The sequence below is a fragment of the Odocoileus virginianus genome, chromosome 33 (assembly GCF_023699985.2).
Source record: "Odocoileus virginianus isolate 20LAN1187 ecotype Illinois chromosome 33, Ovbor_1.2, whole genome shotgun sequence".
NCBI lineage: Eukaryota > Metazoa > Chordata > Mammalia > Artiodactyla > Cervidae > Odocoileus > Odocoileus virginianus.
In genome coordinates this window covers 35,777,288-35,791,035 of record NC_069706.1, presented here as the reverse complement: position 1 = coordinate 35,791,035, position 13,748 = coordinate 35,777,288, and the positions used below count along the sequence as shown (strand labels likewise).

Sequence of the window (13,748 nt, the reverse complement as noted above, 5' to 3'; positions counted from 1 at the left end):
GAGAGTTTAGTTCCCCTGCCCATCCTTGCTTGGCAGTGGGGTCACAGAGCAGGTGTGGCCGCAGCCCCAGATTGGACGCCGAGCCACAGAAATTCCAGAAGCAGAGGCGTGGCAGTGGCCTGGCTGCCATCGCTGACAGGTGGAGACCTGCAGGAAGTCCTGCGGCTTCTGCTCGGGGCAGGGACTCAGGCAGCAGCTCGTCCACTCTCGTTCTCTGAGTGGAGATCCTGAGAGCCTGACACGGCCCCAGGTCTGCGATCCAGCTCGCCCTAAGGAATCGAGCAGAGGTCGTGCAGAAGTTGCTAGTTAAGCAGCAGTTTGAAAGCATTGTTAATGTTTACAGGCGCAAGAGTCCTATGAAAAGGCAATGGACAAAGCCAAGAAGGAACACGAGAGGAGCAACGCTTCCCCCGCCATTTTCCCAGAGTACCAGCTTTGGGAGGATCACTGGATCCGGTGAGCCGAACGGGAACGTGGTCAGGAGTCACTGAAGGGAGCCAATGGAAAGTCTGAAGTTTCCTCTAACAAGTATTTTTAGAAAGGGGCCTGCTGCTTTCTTTATGGCCCTAGAAAGAAAAGTACAAACAAAAATCTGCAAAGAGCTGTTAAAGGCTCAAGTACTTGAGTGTGTGTTGGAGAAACTGACCGAGTCCTGCCTCCACTGGGAGGCTTTTCTCCGCTGTGGGGGTGCAGCTCTTGCTGATTCAGGGGGACCCCTGGTTCAGTGCCCCGGACACCGTGGCACCCCTTAGAAGCCCACCCTGCTCTGTGGGGGTAACATTTTTTCCTTTCTATGGAAAGGAGTGGTTTAAAATCATGAGCTCAGGGCAATCCTTGGCTTCTAGGTGTTCCAAGGAGCTGAACCAGTGGGAAGCCTTGACGGAGTACGGCCAGTCCAAAGGTCACATCAACCCTTACCTGGTCCTGGAGTGTGCCTGGCGGGTGTCCAACTGGACCGCCATGAAGGAAGCCCTGGTGCAGGTGAGGACCCATCCCGCCCCCCGCCTGACCTGTCCACGCTCAGGGTACAGTCTCTGCAGGCACGGGGGACCCTTCCTCCAAAGCCCGGAGTCTCGGGGGGGTCTCCCTTCACTTGAGTCACGCGGGGCACCTTGACAGATGGAAGATAGCTCCTGGGAAGTAAGGGTTCCTTTTGGTTTTCACGAACATCTTTCCTGAGTCTGTGTTAAATGATAACTTAGTTTTAGTTCATCCTTCAGTTACAGTGAGTGTCAGGTGTGGAGACTCTGGACTTTATGAGAAACTGGGAAGAACAGGGGCCGTTTTCGTGGTGGATTTGGCCGGCAGGTGTGAGTGTGGTGCAAGTGCAGGGCCGGGCTGTCAGTGAAACTGCCGCATGAAAGCAGTATCGCGTTCAGAGCGTATCTTGTATTACGGAAGTGGTAGCGGCGTCGTGTGAGTGAAGTCGAGCCCTTAGCTTGGTTGAGCTGCACGTTCTTCAGAAGTTAAACTCCACCTGGAGGAGTTGAGTGTGAGACAGACGAGTGGGCACGGGGTGCAGGTCTCTCGCCGCGGGGCGTCGGCAGCTGGGGTTGACGGCCCAGCTCTGCCGCCCGAGCCCACGTCCCGCCGGCGCAGCCGTGCCCGTGGCTCGCTTTTTTCCGTCCTGTGTCTCTCTCCCCTGCGCCCCGTCCTGCTCAGTCTTTGACCTCTGCTCTGGTGTCCGTCACGGGGCTTAGGGTTTGTGCCGCAGTCCCGCTCTCACCTTGCCCCTTCGCCTGGTAAGGGCCTATTTAGTCACACCAGTGGTTTTCCTTATTTGATGTGTGGGCTTAAAGCGCATGGAGGTTACAGGCCACTGTGTTTGAAAGGGTTGACTTAAAACTTTACCTGGATTGTGGCTCCCGCGCTTATTTTGCCACTGCTGATGCTTTTGAACAAAATGCGGAAGGTGCAAGAACCGAAATAGTCACAAGCCATTAACTACAGGGAGGTTATAGAGCCCAGGATCTGGACTTAGAGGTTGGGATCTGGGAAATGGCTTCTGTGATGCAGGGAGTTTATGTTACTCTGAGAAGTAAACCAGTCACTGTGTAACTAAACAAAAATAGTTTACTGACAGGTTGCATTTACCATTGGTTATCCTTTTTTTAAATTTATTTTTAATGTCCTTTCTTTATTCTGATAAATATTCCGCTTTATTCTGTATCAATATAAAAATATTTATAACTCTTTATTTATTTATTTATTTATTTATTTATTTTTAGTTGGAGGCTAATTACAATATTGTAGTGGGTTTTGTCATACATTGACATGAATCAGCCATGGATTTACATGTGTTCCCCATCCCGATCCCCCCTCCCACCTCCCTCTCCACCCGATCCCTCTGGGTCTTCCCAGTGCACCAGGTCCCAGCACTTGTCTCATGCATCCAGCCTGGGCTGGTGATCTGTTTCACCCTAGATAATATACATGTTTCGATGCTGTTCTCTTGAAACTTCCCACCCTCGCCTTCTCCCACAGAGTCCAAAAGTCTGTTCTATACATCTGTGTCTCTTTTTCTGTTTTGCATATAGGGTTATCGTTACCATCTTTCTAAATTCCATATATATGTGTTAGTATACTGTAATGGTCTTTATCTTTCTGGCTTACTTCACTCTGTATAATGGGCTCCAGTTTCATCCATCTCATTAGAACTGATTCAAATGAATTCTTTTTAATGGCTGAGTCATATTCCATGGTGTATATGTACCACAGCTTCCTTATCCATTCGTCTGCTGATGGGCATCTAGGTTGCTTCCGTGTCCTGGCTATGATAAACAGTGCTGCGGTGAACATCGGGGTGCACGTGTCTCTTTCAGATCTGGTTTCCTCGGTGTGTATGCCCAGAAGTGGGATTGCTGGGTCATATGGCAGTTCTATTTCCAGCTTTTTAAGAAATCTCCACACTGTTTTCCATAGTGGCTGTACTAATTTGCATTCCCACCAACAGTGTAAGAGGGTTCCCTTTTCTCCACACCCTCTCCAGCATTTATTGCTTGTAGACTTTTGGATAGCAGCCATCCTGACTGGCGTGTAATGGTACCTCATTGTGGTTTTGATTTGCATTTCTCTGATAATGTATAACTCACTCTTAATGTTGCTTTTTCTCCTTTCTGAGGTCTCACTTAGCAGGATATGTGCAGTATCATACTGACCTTAAGTCTGACAGATGAGTTTCTTCTTTTACAAGTTCTTGATTATTCTCCTCCAGTTTTAAGGCACTTACTGATTGGAAAAAGCTCAAAGTATTAATGAGTACTATGGGTAATCTGCAGTAAATTAGTTTTAAATGTTTTTGATCATACTAAATTATTTACTCGTTTACCAGTACTTCAAAAAAAGCTTTCTCTTCTTGTGTCTTGTGATTATGGGGCTGCTTATAGTAGTACATTTCTTGGTTTGATTTAATAAATCAGGTAATATTTTTCAGCAGAGGAAAAATGAGATGCTTTTGTTCTTAATGTTCCAGACAGTAGGTGTGATTGAACAAGTCCTGTCTTAACTAGTGTTTAAGTCTAGAAAATGTGAGATGATAGGTTGTGATCAAAAAGGATCCTGTAGGAAGCAGTTGTGTTCTCAGGTTTGCCTCCCTGAGTTTCTCCTTGGGTTACTGAGACCCAGGCGGGGCCACGGACGTGACTGTGCTCCGAGGTCAGATGTCAGCAGACAGGACCGGTGTCAGGTCAGTGCGTTGTTATCACCATCACTGCCTTTTCCCTCTCCGGACTGAGAGCCACGCAGCTCTGATATGTGTCATTTCCGTTGTTGCTTCTGAATGAATGTCTTACTGATCTTGTTACAGCATGTCCTGTAAAATTCTTTCAAGAACATCTCTGTGTTCTTTCATCTTCTTATATACAAAGAGGTTATTTTTGAAAAGACTTTAATTTTTTTTGTTTACAGTTTTTAAAGTGCTCTGTCCAAGGCTGATAAGATGCAGTGAGGTCCAACACCTTCTTTAGAAGGTGGCGGGCAAACGCAGGGGCTTTCCAGGGCACACCAGGAGCCTCCGCCCGGGCTTCGGGAGCAGACGTGATGCTCTGGGCTCCGTCTTCCTCATCAGTAGAGCTGACAGCTGGGATACGAGAGCGATCTGGGGAACATTGTATAGTGGATACTAAATGTGGACTTAAATGACAGTAAAGCTTGTGAATGTTCACTCGTATTCTTAGAAACCTGAATCGCTGCCTTCTGCTTCTGTATATAATGTGGAGCAAGTTAGACTGATTTCTCAGGATAACAGTGTGAGTTGGAGACAATTCAAAATTATACTTACCCGAGTGGAGATGAGCACATATTTAAGCCTTTTGGAATTCCCTGGCCAACTTTGTAGGTTGTTCATCTAGTCTGTCGTAACAGTCTTATCAGTTTCCCCTCTTTGGAACTACAAGTAATCTTACAGCAAGGAACCTGTGGTAAGGCCTCATAGCCAGAGAGATTGGCCACGCTTTGGTGTTTTGGAAAAGGAGAGTGTTCAGAAAAATATGTAATATATGACCTCTCCAGAGAAAACGAGTATCTGTTTATAGCCTAATTGCACATTACTGCTTTGCATAACTGGCTACCAAAAAGTTGGCTTTTTGCTTCTGCGCCGAGAGGAAGTATACCCACTCCCTCCGTGTGATGCTCTTCCCCTCCCCAGGTAGAGGTGAGCTGTCCGAAGGAGATGGCCTGGAAGGTCAACATGTACCGTGGGTACCTGGCTATCTGCCACCCCGAGGAGCAGCAGCTGAGCTTCATCGAGCGCCTGGTGGAGATGGCCAGCAGCCTGGCCATCCGCGAGTGGCGGCGGCTGCCCCATGTGGTGTCACACGTGCACACGCCTCTGCTCCAGGTGGGGCCCTTCTCCAGGGGCAGGATGGGGGGAGCCTTCTCCAGGTGGGGCCCTTTTCCGGGGGTGGGAGGGGGGGAGCCTTCTCGGGGTTGGGGGATAGCCTCCAGGTGGGGCCCTTCTCCAGGGGTGGGGGGGAGAGCCTTTTCCAGCGGGGCCCTTCTCGGGGGCGGGGGGGAGCCTTCTTCGGGGGGTGGGGGGATAGCCTTCTCCAGGTGGGGCCCTTCTCGGGGTTGGGGGATAGCCTCCAGGTGGGGCCCTTCTCGGGGTTGGGGGATAGCCTCCAGGTGGGGCCCTTCTCGGGGTGGGAGGGAGCCTTCTCCAGGTGGGGCCCTTCTCCGGGGGTGGGAGGGGGGGAGCCTTCTCGGGGTGGGGGGATAGCCTCCAGGTGGGGCCCTTCTCTGGGGAGGGTGCTCTTTCCAGGGGGTCTCTTCTCCAGGCGGGGGGGCCCTTCTCCAGGGGCATCCCTCCCGGCAGAGCTCCTCCCGTCCAGGCTGAGGGCTGTGAGCAGAGCTGCACAGCAGAGGAGACTCCTTCCCGCCGTCCGTGTCCCCCCACCCCCGCATCTGCACTGGGGCTCGGTGAGAGGACGGCCGGAGCCAGCAGGGCGCGGACTGAAATGTGGCGTCTGGCGTTGGGGCATCGGGGGTCTTGGTGACGGAGGGCCTCCCTCGGCTGGCCGCGATGTCTCTCGCTCCTCGAGGAGTGCTCTCTGACGCCCACCATGCCAGCCTCGGTGTGAGGCCGCTGTCGAGTCTGAGCAGGGCTCTCCCCCTGAGACCCCAAGGCTGCAGTTAAACAGCCCGCGCTTGGCTTCTTGCTTTGTGTTCCGTCCTCACTGTCCCTGACTCGTTCCCCAACACGGGCTGCTGGGCAGTGGCTCCCCACAGCCCCCCGTGCACGCTGCCCCCGCGTGGAGATTCCTTCTTCCCACCCTCACGGCCCCTGTGTGCGTGCACGCGCACACGCATGCAGATACACGCACAAGCCCAGGGCCGTGCCAGCTCTCGACCTCTTTTCTCGAGTCTGGTGCGGAGCAGATCCCAGTGAGGCTGAATGAGGGAAAGCCGTTTAACAGTAGTTCAGAATGCTCACACTTTTTTTCCTCTAGAAAGAGTAGTTCTGAGACTTAAAAAAGCTACATTGATTTTTATAGTGTGGTTTTTTTTAAATTATGTAGTTATTTATTAATATACTTAGATTATCTTGTCTTTTTCATAGTGAACCAGAAGCTCAACAAAGCAGTTTTATCTCCTTGTTTTGATATTTTCCCTTTTTGTATCTATTGTTTTGGGCTTGAAAGCAGTATGTGTTCAGTAGAAACCATACTTCGATGCTGGATTTGGATGTTTTTCTGGACCAACATGCGTGTATGATGCTCTCTGGGCGGCAGCCCCGAGCATCAGCGCCTGGTCAGCCGTGAGATCCTGACGGTGGACGGCTGCCTGCTGATGGCCATTCTGCTCTTCAGTTTCATTATATGAGAAAACCACTTCATTACTAAACAGGCCTTGTGTTCGGTAGTGTGAGTGTCCTGGGCACATTCAGGGCGGCTAAGCTAGGGTGTCTGGTAGGTTCGGTGTGTTAAATGCATTCTCAACTTGAGATAATTTCAACTTATGATGAGTTTGTTTGGGACATGACATCATAGTAAGTTGAGGAAGATCAGTGCTAAAAACTACTGAGCCATACACTTGAAAGAGTGCTTTCAGTGAGTTTTAATTCTACTTCGGTAAAGCTGTTAGAAAACAAATACCCCATAGTTCTGTCTTCAGTAAGCTTTTGGTGGGAGGAAAGATTAAGGTTTCAGAAATTTGAAGTGTAATGAACTAAACTTGAAGTATAGATACAGATGGAAGGTGTGAATTCTTGTAGACAATTTTTAAAATTTAGAGCAAACAAAAGGATACTGTGTCCTGAACTTGGTGGTGTGTTTGGTGGTTCGGCCAATTCAGAGTTTAAAAACATTTCTCCTCGAAGAGTTAGGCTGGAGAGAGAGGACATATCCGTAAAAAGCCAAGTGTTACGGGGGCGTCCGTGACTCGGTGCCATGTGAAAACAAAGACAGATAAACCCAGGATTCAGAGAAGGGAAGAATCCCTGTGGGGAACGGAGGGTGAGATTTGACAGTGTGGGAAAAGGCTCAGAGCTGCGCCCCAGCCCCCACCCCCAGCCGAGAAGGGCTCCAGAGGGCGCCGCACGTTTGCAGCCAGCAGCATGTAAAGGGTGGGGGGGCCTGGACAGATGGGTATGCAGATGGTGAGAAGACACATGTCAGCCGGGAGAAAGCATCAGAGCCGTGTTTGAGATGATTGATGGCCCTGGGGTTCGGATGTTGACGGAGGAAAGTTTGAGGCCTGGAGGCGTTGTCGAAGACCTACTGAGAGCCACACCAGCGGGGGGCAGAGGGAGGGCAAGCGTGGACCCCACTGTTCTCCAGGCCCTGGTGTCATGGCAGGCAGAGGTCTTAGAGTGGGGTGGGGGTGGCATCCCGAGAGTCGTGTGAGGCGTGGGATAAGTCAGTTGCCGCATCTGAGCAGGTCCCACAGCATCCGCTTGAATCCTGAACCCTTCACAGCAGACGCTCCCGGTCGGCTCTGGTTTGCCTTCCTCCTCCAATCCTAGCGCCCTGCTCACTGTGGAATCTCTCGCCCTGGCCCCCTTAGGCAGCCCAGCAGATCATCGAGCTCCAGGAGGCTGCTCAGATTAACGCAGGCTTGCAGCCCAGCAACCTGGGGAGGAACAACAGCCTGCACGACATGAAGACGGTGGTGAAGACATGGCGGAACCGGCTGCCCATCGTGTCGGACGACCTGTCCCACTGGAGCAGCGTGTTCATGTGGCGGCAGCATCATTACCAGGGTAAACCCACCTGGTCCGGCATGCCTCCACCATGTAATTTTCCAGACACCCACTGTTCTGGTTTCATGTCTTGGTTGTGTTTTTCTGTTCGTTCTATTTTTGTTTGTTTTTTCTTTTACCGAATCTTCTGTTTCTTGGCAGGTGTGGTAGAGGTGGTTGGTATGACGAGGGTAAAGATGAAGGTGGTGAAAGAGGGGGAGAATTTCCCTCTCTGTTCCCTTTCTCCACCCAGGACAGACTTGCTGCCAAACAACTGCCTGTTGGCACCAGGGCTGTGGACCAGTGGGATAAGAGCTCTGGGTCGTGGCCCTTTTGTTCTGAAGGCCTCCCCACTCCCAAGACCTGCTCTCGGGGGGCCGTGTGGAACCTTGCTTAGCTTCCCTGGGCCCCTCTGCTGCTTTGCCTAGACCTGCCTGGCCTCTTTTTATCCAGAGCAGCCTTAGCCAAGAGGTTAACTCTCAGCTGAGGAGTTAGTGCTTCTTAGAGCATCCTTTTGACGCGGAGTCTGAGGAAGAGTAACGCGGGTCGATGCAGAGCTTCCTGTTTCCATAAGTCACCCTGTGTCTGTTTTTCATTTTTTATTTAAGCCTTAAACTGAGAAATGTCTGACATGGACTGAAGTCTCACTTCTTTCCTCCCCAGCTATTGTAACTGCATATGAAAACAGTTCTCAGCACGACCCAAGTTCAAACAACGCCATGCTTGGGGTTCACGCGTCGGCTTCAGCGATCATCCAATATGGAAAAATTGCCCGGAAGCAGGGCCTGGTCAATGTGGCTCTGGATATATTAAGTCGTATCCACACCATTCCAACTGTCCCTATTGTGGATTGCTTCCAGAAGATTCGTCAGCAGGTCAAATGCTACCTCCAGCTGGCAGGCGTCATGGGCAAGAACGAGTGTATGCAGGTAGGGTGCCGGGTGGACCCATGCACACCCTTGCCCTGACAGTGAGGGTCCCCAGGCCAGCTCCTGGTTCAGACGACAGGGAAAGGGACTGGACTTCTACAGGACTCCTTGGTCTCGGGGAGCAGTCCTGCCAGAAGGAGAAAGGGACAGGAAGCCACTTGAGTATTTGAATTATATGCCACAGTCTCTATTCTGCCATATACTCTTGATAATGTAGTTATAGAGCAGAAACTAAAAATTGCAGGACTGTGAGGTCGATTTGGGCTGTGTTCAGAGGAATATTAATAAAAAAACAATGAAACTGACCAGATATTGTAAAGCTTTGGAAAAAACAATACCGTCGAGGTGTCTGGAACGGAATCTGTGTTCAGTGATGCAGCTTAAATGCTCTTTGTCAGTCAACACATACTCAAGGTAGACAAGCCTCGTCAGTTTAAAATACATTTGTCAGTGACCTTTGGGACTTAACTGCCTGGATCAATATTTTAATGAGGTTTTCAATGATTGTCTAGCAAGTTCAAGAAGCTTTCTGTTTTTACAAACAGGGCCTTGAAGTTATTGAATCTACAAACTTAAAATACTTCACAAAAGAGATGACGGCTGAATTTTATGCACTGAAGGGGATGTTCTTGGCTCAGATTAACAAGTATGTATGTTATATAGGTGGTGGGTGAGAGAAAGACTCATCAGATTATTTAGTCGTTTGTAACTTAAAAGTAATGTGAAGATGAAGCTAGAAATTGACATGAGTTGGCTTCAGTTGTCAGAAGTGGTGTTCAGCTTTTGCATCTCTAGCAACGTAGTAACTTGCTGCAGGATCAGAAAGCTGGCTTGAGTGTGGTACTTTTTAGCCATGAGTCGCTTGACCATGGAACTGCCAATAACGGATTCGTTGCCCCATTTTCTCATATGCCATCTTGGGAACAGAGTTGATTCCTTCTATGGAGATGATTCTTGCTTTAGAGGAAGGGTCAGTCAACTGGAAAAGTGTGGTGGGTCCTCAAAAACTATAAACGAAGAATTATGTCCCAGCAATTACACTCCTAGGTATTTATGCAAGAGTTGAAAACAGGAACTCAAGGAGGTGGTCGTTCATGAAGGGTCACAGAGCTCTGTTTGCAGTAGCAGAATACTGGAACAACTCAAATGACTGGATAAGCAACATGCGGTGTGCACAAACAGTAGAATAGTACTCAGCAGGAAACAGAATGAAGTGGTGTTCCCTTTAATATGTTGCTGTGTTTAGTCAGTCAGTCATGTCTGATTCCTCGTGACCAACGGACTGCAGCCGCAGGCTCCTCTGGCTCTGGGGTTCTCCAGGCAAGAGTACTGGAGTGGGTTGCCACGCCCTCCTCCAGGGGATCCTCCCAACCCAGGGGTTGAGCCAGGTCTCTGGCATTGCAGGCGGATTCTTTACCATCTGAGCCACCAGAAAATAAATAACTTTTATTTACTAGTAAGGAGTAAAATCCTTTTTAAACGGGAAGTGACCCCTTGGATGACCTGAAAATTCCATGCTCCATCACAGGCAGAGGGGCCCAGGCTTTCTGTGGTGAGCAGATTGTGTGATGAAGAACGTTGCTGAATTCTCTTCTGAAATCTTTGATCCAGGAATTCAGCCATGGCTTATATGTGGACAGACATGAGTTTTATAATGAAAGCTTAAGCACAGAATAATAAAAAATACAACCATGATTTTTAAAACTATAGGATATTCCATTTCGACGATGCTATAGCTATGGTAGTCTGAATTTTTTCTTATCTGTTGAAACTTGTTGTATGAAAATTACTGTAAATAAGGCTGGTAAATCTGAATTCCAGCAAATAAGGCTGGAATTCAAATAGCAGATTCTATGACATTTTAGTCAATGATTTATTTCATGCTTTGAAAATGTTACCTTCCCTGGAGAAGGAAATGGCAGCCCACTCCAGTGTTCTTGCCTGGAAAAGTCCACGGACAGAGGAGCCTGGCGGGCTGCAGCCATGTGGTTACAAGACTGAGCATGTGTGCCCGAGGGTGGAGGGAGATGGGTTGGTAGCAATAAAGTGGTAGAACGGAAAAAAAAAAAAAAAAGAAAATGTTATCTTCATCAGAAGTGTGTTTAATATTTTTTCTTTGAAAGTGAAAGTGAAGGCGCTCATTCATGTCCTACTCTTTGCGACCCCATGGGACTGTAGCTTACCAGGCTCCTCAATCCATGGAATTTTCCAGGCAAGAGTACTGGAGTGGGTTGTCATTTCCTTCTCCAGTGCATTTTTTCTTTATTCATTTATAAATTCCATGTTAAGTTTTACCTAAGCCAGTCTGATGCTTGCTGCTACATGTCAATCGTGTCCGACTTTGTGCGACCCCATAGACGGCAGCCCACCAGGCTCCCGTCCCTGGGATTCTCCAGACGAGAATACTGGAGTGGGGTGCCATTTCCTTCTCCAGTGCATGAAAGTGAAAAGTGAAAGTGAAGTCGCTCAGTCGTGTCCGACTCTTCTCGACCCCATGGACTGTAGCCTACTAGGCTCCTCCGTCCTTGGGATTTCCTAGGCAAGAGTACTGGAGTGGGTTGCCATTTGCCTTCTCCCAATCTGATCTTAAATGATTATAAATGTCAACAGTATTAAAAAATATAGCTAACATTTTTCTAAACGATTAAAGCTTTGCACCCCTTCATTTTGGGCTTCGCTGGTGGCTCAGATGGTAAAGAATCTGCCTGCAATGCAGGAGACCCAGGCTCGATCCCCGGGTCGGGAAGATCCGCTTGAGGAGGAAATGGCAACCCCCTCCAGTGTTCTTGCCTAGAGAATTCCATGGACAGAGGAGCCTGGTGGGCTACAGTCCATGGGGTTGCAAAGAGTTGGACACAACTGAGTGACTAGGACACACACATTGCCTTTCATTTAATCATGAAGTCAAGTCCTTGCAGGTCTCCTACGTACCTCTCAAACATACCCACCCCACACGCACTTGCAGCTGCCTCAGTTCAAGCCTCCTAACTGCCTCCAGTTTCTTCTCTCTCCCCCACATTCTCAACATGGTCACGAAGTGGTCAGATTTGTGTCTCAGAAGGATCACCCCACTCTTCTGGTCAAAACCGTGCCCTGGTCTCACATTGGTGAGCACAGCGGCCCTCAGTGATCTGGCGCACACACCCACCTCTCCTGCACATCTCCCGTCAGAATGCTTCACACTAGACTAACCGGCTGTGAGAACTCTCTGCAGGACTCTGCACGGCCCCCCTTTCTCCAGGACCATCCTTTCATCCTGAGTTCTGGTGAACTCCCATCATCCTTCAGAACCCAGCTCAAACATGACTTTCTTCCTAAGGCCTTCTTAAGTCCGTCCAACTCCAAAATTAATCACTCCCTTTTCTAAATCTGGTAGCATACCTTTTACTTACCACTTGTATTGTAACTGTTTGTTTCAATGCTTGCCTTTTCTATATCACTAAACGTTTTGAGACCATGAAAGCGGTTTTGTGTTCATTAAACCAAATTGTCTTTGCTTCAACAGTCTGAGTAATTGGGAGCAGGGATGGGATGTTTCCAGGGCAACTCAGTGGCCGAGATGCTGCTGCTTCTGCACAGCAGACGTAAACCTCGTGTTTCTTTAATCACAGGGTTCACCAGACCCGCTTGGATTAGCATACATAACAGAGCTCTTAAATATAGGTTGAGTGTTTCTGACTTTGTGCAAGATACGTACATTATGTTTTACTTTAAACCTTTCAGCAGGGGTTGTTGTTCAGTTGCTAAGTCACGTCTGACTCTTTGGTGACCTCATGGACCATAGCCCGTCAGGCTTCTCTGTCCATGGGATTTCCCAGGCAGGGATACTGGAGTGGGCTGCCATCTCCTTCTCCAGGAAGTGAAGTGTTGGCCTGAACGTCAGCATGGATGAACCTCAAAAACACTTGAGGCTGATTGAAAGAGTCACCGCCTGTGGGTCCGTTAGTGTGAGATGTGCAGTGGTCGGTCCGTGGAGACAGCAGCAGTGACTCCATGGTGGTCGCTGGGGGCGGTGGCGCTTCATGGTTCGGGGCTTCCTTGGGGGTAATGACAATGTTCGCAGCCTCTGTAGAGGTGGTGGTCACACAGCATTTTAAATGTACCAACTGCCACTGAATTAGTCACTTTAAAACAGTTGGTTTTATATTCCGTGGTGTTCACTGTCTTGATCTGTGTCCCGCCAGGTCTGAGGAAGCGAACAAAGCGTTCTCTGCAGCTGTGCAGATGCACGATGTGTTGGTGAAAGCCTGGGCCATGTGGGGCGACTACCTGGAGAACATCTTCGTCAAGGAGCGGCAGCTGCATCTCGGAGTGTCTGCCATCACCTGCTACCTGCATGCGTGCCGGCACCAGAATGAGAGCAAGTCGAGGAAGTACTTGGCCAAGGTGAGGCCAGAAGAACTCGCTTTAACCAGAGACCTTCCTGGGAACCTTTAGTTTGGATGGAAGTTCAGCGACCTGCTGGTCTGCGCTGGGCATGAGGAACCACACAGAATCCATAGGTTCTGTTTAAAGCTGAAAAGTGGAGGCCTGGACGTTCTTGGGGTCAGAGAACTTCCAAGCGGCAAAACCCAGCCTGGAGTGTGGGTGGGTCTTAGGACTCAGGTCCAGTGTGGCTGTGGGCCTCACACTGGACAGGGATCCCTGCAGACTGCGAGGGCTCTGCCAGGAGCGCACCCTCTCACCCGCGGGGACCGTGCACGCAGGCCGGAGCCGGTCAGCTCTGGTCACAGGTGACGCTGAGACCCTGGGCTGCTGCGGGGGCGTCGTCCCGCGGCACCCACTGCAGTGCCAGGCACAGGGCTGTGCCCACGTGTGCCCGGTGTGTGGGCGCTCGAGCCCGGGCACCCTCCCCAGCCTCGCACCACCTCGGCTTCCCTGGGGATCACGTCCATACAACCCAGAATCCATTCTTGCAGATAACTTAAGAATAGGTTGTTCCGCTTACTTTGCCCAGTGAAGGTTAGGAGTTTTTAGAATTCCTTAATTTAATGTCAGACTTTGGATTGAACATCCCAGTAGCGAAAGCCGACTGTAGACACAGACTAACCGTAGTAATGCCGAGAAGCCACCTCACTGCCAGAATCCAGGTGTGCTCTCTTGCAGATGAAATCGTTTCAGACGGCTCTGGAGACCAGACTGCC

At 49.7% G+C, this 13,748-nt stretch overlaps 1 protein-coding gene across 11 annotated transcripts in view; it reads left to right on the top strand.

Moving 5' to 3' along the window:
- Positions 1-13,748, top strand: part of TRRAP (transformation/transcription domain associated protein) — an 89,800-nt gene that overhangs the window by 61,939 nt on the left and 14,113 nt on the right. For 8 of the 11 annotated variants that reach the window (XM_070460384.1, XM_020900596.2, XM_020900594.2 and 5 more), the window contains 7 exons: positions 344-456; positions 846-981; positions 4,646-4,837; positions 7,501-7,729; positions 8,339-8,604; positions 9,150-9,250; positions 12,789-12,990. In XM_070460384.1, coding sequence (XP_070316485.1) covers positions 344-456; positions 846-981; positions 4,646-4,837; positions 7,501-7,729; positions 8,339-8,604; positions 9,150-9,250; positions 12,789-12,990 — 1,239 coding nt within the window. The remainder of the gene's footprint in view (positions 1-343; positions 457-845; positions 982-4,645; positions 4,838-7,500; positions 7,730-8,338; positions 8,605-9,149; positions 9,251-12,788; positions 12,991-13,748) is intronic. The other 3 variants (XM_020900597.2, XM_020900598.2, XM_020900593.2) reach the window with 1 other exon arrangement.